Raw genomic sequence first — 15,053 nt, forward strand, 5'->3', positions numbered from 1 at the left:
GCAGTAGACCAGAAGCTCCGATGCTCTGCAGTGTGAAATTACTGTTTTTTGTCAATGGAGTCTGGTGACTTTGACATGAGCATAAATAACAGCTTCAGGTCCCCCCATGCAAACAAACTGTCTGATAGCAAGGTAAAATGGTGGAAAGTCTTGCATACACTTAGGGCGCTTTCACAACCCAAAGTGTAGTCCGTTTTGACCTGGAGCCTCAACAGGCGCTCGCTCTTTAGGTTTAGGTTTATTTATTTGCACAGTTAGAATTACATAAAATGACAAAGATAACAAATAATGTAAAGTGCAGGGAGAGGCAGAAAACCCAGATTTATTTAAAGCCTCTAACTAAAATGTCATAGTTATAAGACAGTAATAACAAACTGATAGATAATAGAAAAAACATATGTATGACATCAACAACAAGTTATAATGACTATAACAAAAGTAACAACATCAAAACTAAAATTTTAAATCTGAGCATTTCTTTCCACATTTGTTTGGTAGGGACACCAGAGCAGGATTATGGCAATGAATTCAAAACGAACCAAAAGTATCAATTTCACTCTGATTGGGACAAACCAAACGGACTTGGGTTATGAAATCGTCCGTAAACTGATACTGATTTTGTTTGATAAATTGCAGTACATTGCTTAGCGTTCATGCCAGTATTTCTGCCTGCTTTTCCAAACTGGGGGCTTGACAATCGCCATCTACTGTAGGAAATACATTGACTGTGGTATACATACATCATTCAACCCTAGTTAAAAAAAATCTGAACTATTCCTTTTAATTTTATTTATCAATTTGAAAAGATTCATCCCCGTCTGTATTAACTATGTGAATTGCCAACAGTGAAACCTGAGTGACAGACGTGAGAGACGAGTGTTTCCTACACAGAGAATCCACATTTCCTACGCCACGTTTCTGCTCGGTTGTCACACCACTGTTATAGCAGTGACACTCTCGTTCTGCTGCTGCACTCCCTATCACTGGGAGCTTCTCAGCTTTCTCTTATTATTTTTTTTATTTCAGTCCGTTTCATCTGTCTTTTTTTCCTCCTTCTCTATTTTTGTTTGTCTCCTGGCTGACTGAGTGAGTGAGTCGTCGGTTGTGTTGCGTCGTCTTTGACAGCAGTCTGGGAGCCAAGCTGTCACTCACGCAGCTCCTTGGTCCCACTGTCTTTCTGAAGTCAGTCTCCATTAATATAATAATGGCGTATAGTCGGCGCCACTGAATATTTTACTGTAATGTTCAGCAGAACATTACCCCCACACTCAACGCCACACAGAGAAAGTCTTATTGTCTGACAGAAACTTTTTATTTTGACTGAAAGGTCTTTGTGGGGTCTGTTTCATCTGTGGAAGTTTTTGTGTTTTTGTTGTGTTTTCCTTTTTGTGCTTTAGGAAAAGTGCTAGGCCCTCGTTTGATAAAGTGACTGAGGGTATTCTTTTTCTTGTCAGGCATCTATTATTGACACTTTCCAGGAATAGGCCTAGGTGCGCCGGGTGTCGGTGCTGTATTTGATTCTGCAGTTGTCATCTCAGGAAAACCATGTTGTTCAGTCTTGCAGGCTAAACAGTTTGGTACAACATCCTCATCGTATTTGACTGTGATTGGAATAGGCGTGTGTGTTCAGGAGGTGTCTCACATATTTACTGTAGCTAAAAAAAACAGTAATGCTTAGTCAGAGACATACAGTACATAACACATGGTGTATTGATTGTATATTCTGTGATCAATATAATAACTAATTCCACTTTTTCTTCTTCTTCTTCTCCTTCTGTCTCTCCTCTCGCTGTGTGCACAGGTGAGCAGGGTGCAGTGACCATGTTCCCTCTTTTCCTGTTGGATCATCACATGACCGCCAGAGAGCTCGGCTTCTGGAACGGCGTTATCGCCATGGGCTTCTCCATCTGTGGGTCGTCCCTGGGAGGCCTGCTGCTCGCTCAGTTCAGGTAGCCTTCACCAAGACCGCATTCTCACCTGATTCTCACTGGCTTGACCATGGTTGTTTTTTGTATGGCAATCTGAAGGCTTTTCAGTAGTGTAATTCTGCAGGGTTTTCAAATGAATAGGCACTCAGGGGAAAATTCACGATATTCAAAACGAATAAAATGCATGTTCCAAGGTTTTTGCATGTCACCAAATCTACATTCTTTAATAGAGTTGTCCATTATTTGCTAGGCTGTAGCTACCGATTTAATTATGGCTTAATCTTCCATATATTTCTTCAACAAATCAATCAAAACATTAAATTGGACAACCTCATGTTCTGTGGTATTAGCTTGTGAGCTAACCGTGGTGTTGTTCAGCAGTGGTGGAAAGTAAATAAGCACATTTACTCAAGTTCTTTACTTAAGTTCTTTACTTTACTTAAGGCAAATATTGTCCTTTTTTACTCCACTACATTTAGCTGACAGGTTTAGTTACTTTTCATGTCAAGATTTAACATGAAAAACATGATTAATTTGAAGTGATTACGTATTCTTATGAATTAAACCAAATAACAGTTTCATAAGTGAGCCCTGCCTTGACAACAGTACAATGCTGCTTATATAAATGCATCAGTAATACTAATCTAATAACAATCTGAGTGGGGTCATTCTGCATAATGAGTACTTTTACTTTAAGTACATTGTGATGCTGATACTTTTGTACTTGAAGTCAGGGAGAAATTTCACAGAGTTTTACTTAAATAAGGGATCTGAGTTCTTCTTCCATCACTGTTGTTCAGCTACCTCAGCATTTTGATAACTGTAGCATTTTCGTGCCATGGTGCGGGTCTCTAGCTATGCTTGATTTTCTGTGTGTAAAATGTAACAGTTTTTATTTGAATCCAGTCTGAATGAACCAAACTGTTGGCACCATGCTGCCAGCAGAAGAAAATAATTTACCATAAGTGTGTAACTGCTACAACACAACTGAAAACAACCAATATTGTGGTAAACCTAAGAGCTAAAATGACCTGAAAATGAGCTGTTTTAGGATTGAATAATCAGACAAATGTTCTGTAAAACTGGCTGTGAGTTCCCAAAAGTTTTAAGGAAGGGAGGATTGATAAAGTCCAGTCCACTGCACCACAGGAACATGTTTATTACTGCCTCACACTTATCCCAGCAGATGTTACAGCGCCATCATCATCATCTTCCTCCTCCTCCAAGCTTCTCGTGTACACTGACTCCTTCTTTCCTGCAGCTTTCTTCCTGCTCCTTTACCTCTTCCTCATCACTCTGGGCCTGTTCTTCCATTTTTTTTAATACTCTTCATAGGCTCCTGTGTGTGTGTGTGTGTGTGTTTCTGCCTGCCTCACTGTGTGTGTACAGTAATTTAAGTAAACATAGCCTTGTTTGAGAGCTCAGGGACCCCCTGTGTCTGGTGTGTGGTGTGAGAACAGCATGAGCTGCAAATCCATCACACACACTTATGTGCGCGCACACACCTACACACACATACACACACATACACACCCCTCAGGGTTTGATCACAGAGACAACGTGCAACTGTGGTTGAATTTAATTCCCAGATTTACAGGAATATACTCAGATGTTAGACTTTCTGATTAATGCATCAAAATGTCTGTATTACAGTATATTAGATTAGACCTATCATGCTGATTAGATGTAATGACCATGCTGAAATTCTGTATTTTTGCAGATATACAGTGTTAAAAATCCAGCTGATGCACAGTTGCATTACTGATGAGAATGAATTAAGATACATTTCTTTACCAAGTTGTGTTAATGTGATTGAATGTAACCTTTACATGTTTTCCCCTTCAGCACATTAGCACTGTGCCATTTGTGTCCAACCATCGTTGCATAAGGTTTTACGTCTGCTTATACCATCATAGCACAGCTCTGCCTATGGCCACTGTGATGTAATGGCAGCTATAAATAACAATGTCTTTATGGAGGATACTGTGTTTGTTCCCACAATGTGTGTAACTGTACTCTTGACACAACTCCCAGCCACCTCTTCTTCTTTTAAAAACAACATTTTGCGATGAAGCCAACATATTACATTAAAGGATCCATAGTATTAGGGGTAGTGTAGTTTAAGGCTGTAACAAATGTCAGTCTTTTTATATTGAAAGCTTTTATAGATGAAGTTTCGAATGCCTATCATTATATTTTATGACATAATCTCCCTAAAAAATCCTCAAACAAAATCCTCAATTATAATAAAGTGATTTATTGGATTGAATGTTTTAGAAAGTCTTTTTTCTTTTTTCTTAAATAAACTTTCTTCTATGAATATCACTTGTTGATTTACCTTTAATACAGGTACGTGCCTCTCTTTGCAGTGAAAATTACTTTTTCAAAGCCTAAACACAGACAAATATGGATTGAAACAGAATATTTCATTCAATTAAAAATCATTTTGGAAATTATTAAAGCTATCCTTTGTTAGTGAATGTTAATTTTTTAACTTTGCAACGCTCTGGAGTTATTGGAAATGTTTTTTGCCCTCAATGTTGAGTCAGTTTTGTTCCCTGTGGTATCAAAAATGGTATCAAATACCAATATTTTTCGAGGTATTGTATCAAGGTTAGACATTCCTGTATCATCCAACCTCGATTCCAAAAAAATTAAAATGTTGTCTAAAACATAAGTTAATGTGGTCGGTAGCGTAGTGGGTTACGCAGGCGCCCCATGTGTAGAGGCTACAGTCCTCACAGCTGGCCCCGGTTCGAGTCCCGCATCGGACGGCCGTTTACTGCATGTCATTCCCCTCTCTCTGCCCCCTGCTTCCTATCAATCTTTAGCTATCCTGTCCATTAAAGGCATGAAAAGCCCCCCCCAAAAAAACCATTTAAAACTAAAATAAGTTAATGGGGGAGTGAATGATATCATCAAAATCATATTTAAAGCATACCAGGACAGTAGCATAAGGATAACCTCATCACTATATCAAGGATTAATTGCAAACGGTAAACATTCAACTAAATATATTAAGGTGAAATGGGAGAAAGAGCTTAATGTAGAAATAACAGAGGACGTGTGGCACAAAATGTGGAAGATACATCACTCATCCACTAATTCACAAATTTTAAGGGAGTTTGCATGGAAGAATCTGATCCATTTTTTTATTACACTGAAAATTAAGAGTAAGCAACTGCACAGCCGCCAGAAATGTTGGCGAGGATGTGGATCTTTCAATGTAGACCACTGTCACATCTTTTGGAAATGTCAAAGAATAACTGTATTCTGGGAAATGGTATGTAGAGTGTTACAGCAAATATTAGGATATGGAGTGCCGAAGACTTGTTTAGTGCTTTATTTATGTAAATTCATAGAAGAGATTGATATCACACATGATAAATATCTGATCAAAGTGCTGCTGGTGGCAGGCAAGAAAGCCATCACTAGGAACTGGGGAAAGGAAACACCACCAATGAAGGATCAATGGATAACAATTGTGCAAGAAATATGTTTAATGGAAAAATTTACACATATATTGAGACTGCAGGAAGCACAACTGGACAGGAAATGGGAAAATGGACCCTATACAGGACTCTAAACGCTGATACTGGACTGGAATAATAATTGAAAGATATACCATTCTAAAAGATTGTAAGAAAAGTGTGAACTCCCAAGGCAGCTTTGTGTTTGGTTTGCTTGTATTTGTTTCAATAGTTGCAAAAATGTATCAGTAAAAACTTAAGTGACAAAAAAAAACATAAGTTAATGAAGGCTTTCATATGCTAAAACTTTACAAGGACAATCTTTTGTAATTCAAACTGATACACTTTTGTCTTTTATAAGTGTACACAATTTAATGCATTTACAATAGTATAATACTAATAATATAAGTGTAGTCTGATCTTTATCTGCAACTGTGTAGAGATACCAGTTTAACGCTTCAACCTATTCAGTGCAGCTCTACTGTAGCTGAGCTGCCTTCTGCTGATGTGTTGGTATCTGTGTGTGTGTGCTCGCCCTGTATCAGTTGCCCTCCGCTCTGTCTGATGTCAGTATTTTTTATCTTTTGTGTGTTGTGTTTTCAGATGGCTCCCAGGTTTTCCCCTCTTGTAAAGTGACACTAGCTAACACAGAGCAAGCCTCCAAAGGCAACATTTCTGTTGAGGAGAAAGCACTTTGAAAAGATGTCATTGTCACTCTTCGGCTTTTGATCTTTTACTTATTCTCTCCATCTCACTGGTAAAGGACTCGGTAACTTGTAAAGGCTGTAAAATGTTCACACACTGGCAAAAACCAAAACTACTCATCTAAATGATTTCTTCTTCTTCTTCTTCTTCTTCTTCTTCTTCTGCAATTCTCTGCCAGTCAGATGCACTCTAAAAGCCATTTATATTCATCAGTCTAAGGAGTGTTAAGAATCAGTCTTTATCGTTTTTTAGTTAGGGATGTGCACAATTAGTTTTGACTGTCTGAGTGTTTTCTTTCTTTTAGTATGGGCAACTAGTCTAAGGTTAAACATCCATTTAAATTTTAGTGAAATTAGTCTTTTGGGACATCCCTAGTTTCTGTTTTTCCCGTGGGTGGAGATGCTGTGTCTTTAATGGGAAGGGAGCTGCTCTTTTTATCCTTTAAAACCATTTAACACAAGACAACAGTCAACTGTTTGGTCCAAAGAAATGGTGCAGTAATCTCACAAAGACAAATTATATGTCTTCTTATTTGAGATGTAATTGAATAGCCTCTGTCACAGTATGTGTAATATGACAGCTAAAGAATCAGAGTGGGCCGATATGAATTTAATAATTTCCCTAACCCTCTTTAAAATTCTCTTTGCAATCAGTGTCTGAGAAATTGTGGGATTAATTAAAGAAAGGGGTGTTTATTGCAGCCATTTTTTTTTTTTACATCTTTAAATATACAAATGTGTGTTGACTTTATAGAAACAGACAGTACCTTGTATATTTAATTAATCAACATTAAATTAGCAGAATGGGTGCAGAGACAAAGATTTAACACCTCAATTTTAGGCAATATTATAGTTAAAATTTATATTTTTGGTTGTATTCACCCTTGAGTGTCACATGAACACTTCTCCTTCCTCACTTCTTCCTGTCACACACTCGCGCACATACACACAGAGAGAGTGCTGTCCACCAGGCTGTGGTCCCACCTCTAAAAGCTCAGTTGGAAGGTTTATCCTCCTCACCATCAGAGACGGCTGAGTGGTCAGTGAGTGACCCTCTTTACAACCGCCACTGGCAACCTGAGAACATGGCTATTCTTATCTGGGCCCGGCCCGTGTGAGGTGGCAGCCAGGCGGGTTCTTTTTTCTCACACACACACACACACACACACACACACACACACACACACACGCACACACGCATCCACACACACACCTCAGCATCTCCTGAGAGTGCGTGATATGAAAGACTGTCATTGAGAGGGAGGTAAAGGAGCAGCAGAGAGAAGAATGTCTTTAGCATGTGAATGATGCAGGATTGGTTTTCCAGTAGAGAGGAAAGGAAATGCTCGGCTGGGAGGGGAGAAGATACAAACGAGGAAGGAGGAAGAGAGAGAAATATATCGTGAAATAAATAGTTGTTTTGTTGGTGCAAGTTACACTTTCTTCACCAACTTCTGAAATGCCTTAAAATGCCTTTTTAAAGAATCAAAGTACTGAAAAATAGCTTCCGCCAAGTAAACTAACAAATGCTTTGAGAAACGCTTTAAAAAAAACAAGTTTGCATGTGTATTGACCCCCATAAAATAAAATAACGTACGCTAAATAAGTGGGCTAGGGGCCACTTACATGTGCATATCAATAAATTAGAATATCATAGAAAAGTTTATTTATGTCAGTAATTCAATTCAAAAAGTGGAAATAACACATTATATAGATCCATTACAATCAGAATAAAATGTTTCATGTCTAAATTTATTTAATTTCTTCTAATTATAATGATTATGGCTTACATTTAATGAAGACCTAAAACCCAGTGTCTCAAAATAAAAAGTTATAATAATAATATTACAAAAGTATTTTTTAAAAAGTATGTTTGATATAGAAATGTTGGCCTCTGAAAAGTATGTCCATCTATATGAACTCAATTCTTGGTTGGGGCTGTTTGACTTGAACTGGTGGAAATGGACTTTTCCATGATATTGTAGTTTATTGAGGTGCATCTGTATTTTACAATTACCCAAAATCGTGCAGGGGCCAGTTAGTTGCAGCTGTGGATGTGATGCATATGGATGACCATTACTTTTGTTGTTCTGTTGTGCCTTTTATGCCGATGATTTGTATTATTTTCTCTGTTGTGGGCTACACTATGCCATCTGCTTGCATCAGTGACAGGCAACAACCTTTGGAAAAAATGCTCAATTGCAGTTCCACAAATGGCCACTTGAGGCTGGCTCCAAATATCAGTCAACCACCATAGACCCCCATTGAAAATGCCTAACTTTATGGCTGAAATAAACATGTTATATACAGCCTGGTACAAAAAAACAGTTTGGGTCTCCACTGCTAATTTCCCCATATATGACAATTGTGAGGGGGCTGAATTTAATATAACTCACCTGTTTAAATTATATTGAGGATTAAATGTATGCATGATTAAGGGTGTGACCGCTTGCTAACTGATAAGCAGATGTCGTAACAGGTGGGTTGTTTCAGCAAGTAGGCATCATTTGGTCCATCTCAACTCATCCCATCTTCACCTCTTTGCTTATTTTTGGATTGGCTGGGTGTAGGCGGTGAATTTGCCAATCTTCTTGCTAATTTGCTGATGTGGTTGTAGGTCATATTGAGGCGTCAGTATTAAATTGAGATTGTTAAAAACTCCTTGTAATTGCTTTAAATACTTCATTGAATCAGTTTTCACAGCTTGGACCAGTATTATAATAACCTGCATGATGCTTAAAAGAACACTACAATAAATCAGCAGTAAATCCCAAAGTAAACAGCCAAACATAGTGAGAGCAGGGTCAATCAGGGCAGACTGGGTTTTATCAGGTCGGATCAGAGTTTGGTCACTGGCCAAATACAGTTCAGGTGCTTGTCTCTTGAGGCAGGATAATTAAATTAACTAGTAAACTTTGCTGAGTAGAACATTGAACTTTAAATATCAATCATGGACTGAAACTGTTTTATCCATCTAAATCAGATATCCTGCTTTGTGTGACAGGCTCCTTCTCCCTTGCAGCCTTTTTTACACATAAATAATAACATGCAAAAAAACAATAAACAAACACACTCACAGTCCTTTGAGTGGCAGGCATCCTCTGAGTGATTGGCATCGCTAATCCCTGATGTCACACAACAGTGTGAGTGCGTGTTTGTATGTGTTTGTGTGTGCGTGCGTGTGTGTTAACAGTGATTAATTATCTTCCTCATGCTGGGGATCTCCTTAGGTTATTGATTACGTCACGAACCAAACCCACAGGGGGATGATTTTCTTGCACTAACAGGGAATCAATTAGTGTCTGGGGACTTGTTTACTTAAGCACGTGCACACATGTTAACTCTGTGTGCGCATGCATGTGAGTGTGTGTGTGTGTGTGTGTGTGGCAAAAGAAACACAGAATGTCTCCAATTTGAATGATACTCGCCTTGAGCCACTGTCATCACATCAGCAACACTTATACCTTAAAGTTGCTGAACGTCTCTCTGATACTTGTTGCTTGTTTGCTTGTCTCTCCTCAGCATCGGGGCTCTGATGCGACGTGTGTTTGTGTTGCGAACCATCAGCATGGTCTTCCAAAGCTCCCTACTCACCGTACTGGAACCATCACCACTCATGAAAGGTCAGAGACTGAAATAGCAAAAAACTATTTAACAGGAGTTTCCACACATATTACCAATTGCCATGATCCTATGGCTAATTAGTGTTATTTTTTATATTAAAATATATTGGACTCTTAATTGGATCTTAAGTTATCAGCGAAACAAGCTGAGCAAACTTTAGCAGAAGCTCAGCTCGCAGCTCTTCTGGTACATCATTTGTCTGCCAATCAGCGTCAGAGAAACTCTGATTTTCAATGTGAAACGGTGTTTTTCAGTGTTTTTATTGGTTTTAATTAGCGGGTCAATTTGTATTGGAAAAGTGAAGACCTCTGCAGATAATTTGGCTTCTGGTAAAAACAGGTGGCAACCTCCCAAATCCGTTGCAAAAGAACTCCAGTTCTATCTAACTCAATGCAAAATGAGACGACGTCTCACATGAATTATTACCTCAGAAGAGGCAACATTATGGTCTCATTTGCTAGTTTCAAATCTTCAAGAGAATATGATGTTAATTATGTAAATAATGGTCCCATGTAGAAGAAAATAGATGATAAAGCGGTGTTTGATTTGGGGTGCTAACTTGTGATTGACGGGTCGCTAACACAGTGAGCTGTCATCAGGATAGAAGCGTTGCTAAACAATGTGTATTCATGGCGCTGTGTACATAGCAGTGAACCTGTTTGTCGTTGTCCATGTTTTCGTCTCAGATCTTTGACCCTTTAGCCTGATTTCCACCGGGCGCGTTACTGCAGCGTAACGTCAGCGTCGCGTATGACGTTGCAAATAGGTAACACTCTAATCAATGAGAGCATTTCCACCGGGCGCGTAGCGTAACGTTACTGCAGCGTCGCGTCAGCGTCTCTACGCGAGCATTAGGTAGGACTTCTATTTCTCCGCGAGACGCTGCCAACTCGCGTGAATTTCAACAGAGCAGATCGCACCAGAAAGGAAGTCCGACTCAGATTCAGCGTAAAACACTTCCGCCCCTTTCAAAATAAAACACAATACGCAGTTCATGCAGCCTAAAACTACTTCACATCAACGTTATGTTATGACCGGGGCACCAGATCGGCAATCAATCAATCAAAGGGTCTCAGAGGATCGGCGACACGGAAGACAAGAGACTGATTGTTGAAGTGGAACATCATACAATCATTTATGACATAACATATTGTTTTTATAAGGATAGATGGTCAGATCAAGATATCTTTCACCTCAGAGAAGCAAAGTAAGTTGTTTTTTGTTGTTGTTGTTTACTTTATACACACAGTTTATCCATAGACTGTATATATAGAGTTTAAAGTTTATCACGGGAGCTTGCGGTCTCCCGTATGGTCAGGATTATCGCATGATCTCGTTATCTCGCGTGTATACGGCCGGCTCGCTAAACTGACGTGCTGCTGCAGTAACGCGTCCGGTGTGAATTGACAAGACGCAGCAAAAACGATGTGGAGACGTGCTGCTGCAGTAACGCGTCCGGTGGAAATCCCCAGTTTCACTGCGTGTTTTCAGTTCATGAAAGTTGATTTGAACAATTTAAAATTTGAAAATTTCTTATTCAGCGTTTGAGTCGCCTGTTAAATTTTTCCGGGAAGTAACATTTTGTTTTAGCGTTAGATACACCCATAAATCCACCCCTCTCTCCTCCCCAGTGAAAATATGGTCTCTCCCGGTTTAGAAAAAACAAAGATGTTGACACACGTTAAGCAAGATGGCAACAACCATAACGCTGAACTTGATGCTTCAAGCCGGCAGTCCACAAACCAATGGGTGACCTCACGGTGACTCCGTCCACTATTTATAAACAGTCTCTGGGTAAAAACGTTAAAGGATACAATAAAGGAATCCAAACTAGGAAAAGCTGACTGTAGCAGTAGTGAAAACGACAACTCCCATGATCCAATGCTACTTCACAACGTCATCAAGCTTGAGTTTGATGTTGATTTTGATTGAGAGGCCCCCACTGGCAGAAAATTACATATTGTGCTTTTAATACAGTGCAAGAGTTGACTATGCCGAGGACATTGATAGACAGGTACTCTCTGTCTCTCTCTGGAGAGCCATTCAGTTATTAATGTCTGAATGACACATCTGATTCTGTTACACAGCCAGTCGCAAAGCTTTTGGGATTCAGATACGTGCCATTTATCTCCGTCTGCGTTGTCTGTTCCTCTATCAAGCCTCTCAGACTGAAAGTTGAGGCCTCTCCCCCGCCCCTTTGCTTTAAACCCAGAACAAAGATTTCAGGAAAACTCAACATTCAGTTTCAGATTTTTCAATATTACATGATAACCCTCCGCTTCCCACTCTTCCAGCCTGATCAGTCGGTGTATCTGTGTGACTCCAACAGTCTTGTGTCGCTGACTGAAGAGTCTTATTCGGGAAAAACTCTGGCGGCTTGAGTGAATAATTCAGTGTTAGTGGGAGCAGAGACAGATAGGCTCTGTGGTTCCTCTGTGTTTCCCCACTAACACCGCTCTGCCACTTCCCCTCAGAGGATACACTACATGTGTTATGGGGACGGGGGGGGTGGTGGTTGTGGGATAACGGAGAGGAGACACTTCAGCAGCTTACCGTTTCTCGCTGCTTTGTCTCCCTGCTTTGACTTCTACATAGAATAGTATAGTGAGAAGAGTAGCGGAGCAGACAACAGTGTAAAACTGATAGTTTTCCGACAAACTTACTGTAGTTGCAGACGTTTTGTGCCTGATTTTCCTCGTGTGTCTTCACTCCCTCAGGTATGGCCGTCCTAAGCATGAGCGTTCAGCACTTCCTGGGCGGTCTCATCACCACGCTCACCTTCACTACCATGATGCATTGCACTCAGAGGGCCGAGGAAAGCATTCAGGTAACTCAGACTTTATCCATACCATATTCTGGGGACTTAGGCTGCTGTTATGCAATATTTTTAGTATTAATTACTCATTCTTTGGTGTTAGGTCATCTCCTGTGGCTTAGATAGACAAACTTTCCTTTCTTTCTCCTTCCTTTTCCTTCTTCCTCTCCTCTGTCTTGGTTTAATTGTGCCATTATGTAATTTTAGGTCATTTCCTTTGTCAAAGGGGGGCCGGAGAGGGAAATCCTCCGCATACAGTATCACACCTATCATCACCTATACCTGTCAGTTCTCATCAGCTGTTTCCACCTGGAAAATCTCAGACCCAGTTTCTATTCACTGCTTCTTTCTTTTCTTTCTGTCCCCTAGCCACCCTCCCCCCCTCCCTGACATTGTCCCTCCTACTACCTCACTCTATTTCTTTGTCATTCTGGAGTCCTTTAAACGCTCTCTGACTTTTTCGTCTCCTCTCTCGTTTTCTCCTCTTTGACATAACTCCTTTTGTCCCCGTCGTAACTGGGCCATCGTTGCCTGGAGGTGATCACTGTTCGCACAGCCATTCAGATTGTCACTCAGTCAATCTTTGAAGGTGACAAATTATCATTTAAATTGCTGTCACTCTTAAAGTGGAGAAGAAAGGGGAAACGAATCACAGGCTGCAGTACAGATATCAGGCTCTGGTTACTAATAAAATAAATAACAGGAGAGAGCAAATCACAACATGCTATGATGAGAACCAGGGTTAATTTGAGAGGTTCTCATGACACATATACTGTTTACTTGTTAGTGTGTTTGTGTGTGAATCTGTGTGTGTATGTGTGTGTACGCGCACGCAGGAGGGGGGAGCATTAGCTCGCCTCTGCTCGTTGTGTGTATATGTGTGTTATTGAAGGTAGTGCTATCCAGTGACAGAAAGCTGATAGTGTGAGTGCTTGTTAACGATCCCCAGGAGAAAGAAACCGAATCTGTTAAACAAGTTGCTCAGAATAAAGGCACTCCACTTAGCTGTGGTCACACAGGCTCTCAGAGCTCTCTACCTCGGAGTGCAGACCACAGGAGTCTAAACTCACCGCTAGTTCCTCAACTCTCATTGAATTTGTATCATTTCATTTTCGGTCTTTGTTTTCCAGTAAGAGATGCAATTGCGGTCCTAAGTTAAAATAGAAATGGTTCAAAACAAAGCAGTTATTTTTAGAAGTAGTTGTAGAATTAATGTTTATGGATAAACACTTATGGATAAGCGTGGCCTTGTCTCCATAAAATGAACAAAATAAGGTTCAGTCTAGATGTGTATGAAAGAAAGATTTAGGGTGCAACTCCTTAATTAGTTTGATGATTCTTTTTTTTATAAACTGATTAATCGTTTAGATTTAAAAATTGTGAAGATTTTCAAGATGTCTGGTTTCTAAATGACTGAATAATTGGTTTGCCAAAGACTCCCAAAACTGCGTTTCTGACATGGAACACAATGGGACACATGGGACGTCCCAAACAAACTCCTATTTGTTTCACCTGTCTATTTTATCTGACATCCTTCCTGCGCAGACTTTGTCACTCTTTATACTACTTCACTTGTTTGTAATTCTTGCCCCCAAACTTAAATAATTAGTTGCAGATGATTCTAGATTAATGTACAAGAAGTTAAAAAAAAACACAATTTCTCACCAGACAATAGCCAGACAATGGCCAATGAGTTGTTACAACGGGCAGAAGGGTGGCTCCCGTTCCAAAATCGAAACTAAAATCCAAAGGTGAGCGGTCTTTCTCCACCAGAGCGCCCCGACTTTGGAACGGGCTGCCCGAGGAGATAAGGCACGCAGAGTCAGTAACTTCTTTTAAATGACTCCTTAAAAACCACTTTTATAGACTTGCTTTTATGTAATGCTTTCTATCTCACCACTCCTTTGTACTTTTTTACTCCTTTACCTTTTATTTTTTGTGTATCTGAGTATGTCTTGTGATTATTCCTCCTCTGTCTCTTATTGTTTTTCTTTTAATGTAAGAATTGTTTTTAGCTTTATGGCGTCATTCTCGTTGTGATAAACTGCTCTCTGTCAAAGCACTTTGTAAACTGCTGTTTTTCAAAGTTGCTATAAAAATAAAGTTATTATTATTATTAGATGTCATTTCAGCCAATTGGTTCCGCCTCTTTAGCTCTCCACACAGACTCTTCACCTGCATGCAACCAAAAAGCTCACTCAAACATGATTGGTCAATACTACTGCACAGACTGCAAGCCGATTATGAACGGAAACCAGAACATTGTGATACCAATATCTTGTTCAGCTGCTCACAGATACTTCCTCATATGCAAATATTTGTTCATAGAGCATAACTGTAGGTCATCTGTTTTACATTTACAGTAAAAAAATAAAATAAAGTCGTTTGAATGTTTTCATTCTTTTGCTGGGCAGGAGAGTAAATGTACATGAACATATTTTGTAAATACTCACAATTTAATCCAACTGTTTGATGGATTAAAGGCATGTAGAACCTGATAATGTAATAAATT

General features: G+C 39.6%; 1 protein-coding gene across 1 annotated transcript in view; it reads left to right on the plus strand.

Moving 5' to 3' along the window:
• The window catches only part of mfsd3 (major facilitator superfamily domain containing 3), a 28,569-nt gene that overhangs the window by 10,326 nt on the left and 3,190 nt on the right, over window positions 1–15,053 (plus strand). Inside the window, exons 3-5 of the mRNA XM_059337639.1 lie at window positions 1,802–1,949; window positions 9,625–9,725; window positions 12,444–12,553. Coding sequence (XP_059193622.1) covers window positions 1,802–1,949; window positions 9,625–9,725; window positions 12,444–12,553 — 359 coding nt within the window. The remainder of the gene's footprint in view (window positions 1–1,801; window positions 1,950–9,624; window positions 9,726–12,443; window positions 12,554–15,053) is intronic.

This window comes from Centropristis striata, chromosome 7 (genome assembly GCF_030273125.1).
Source record: "Centropristis striata isolate RG_2023a ecotype Rhode Island chromosome 7, C.striata_1.0, whole genome shotgun sequence".
Classification (NCBI taxonomy): Eukaryota; Metazoa; Chordata; class Actinopteri; order Perciformes; family Serranidae; genus Centropristis; species Centropristis striata.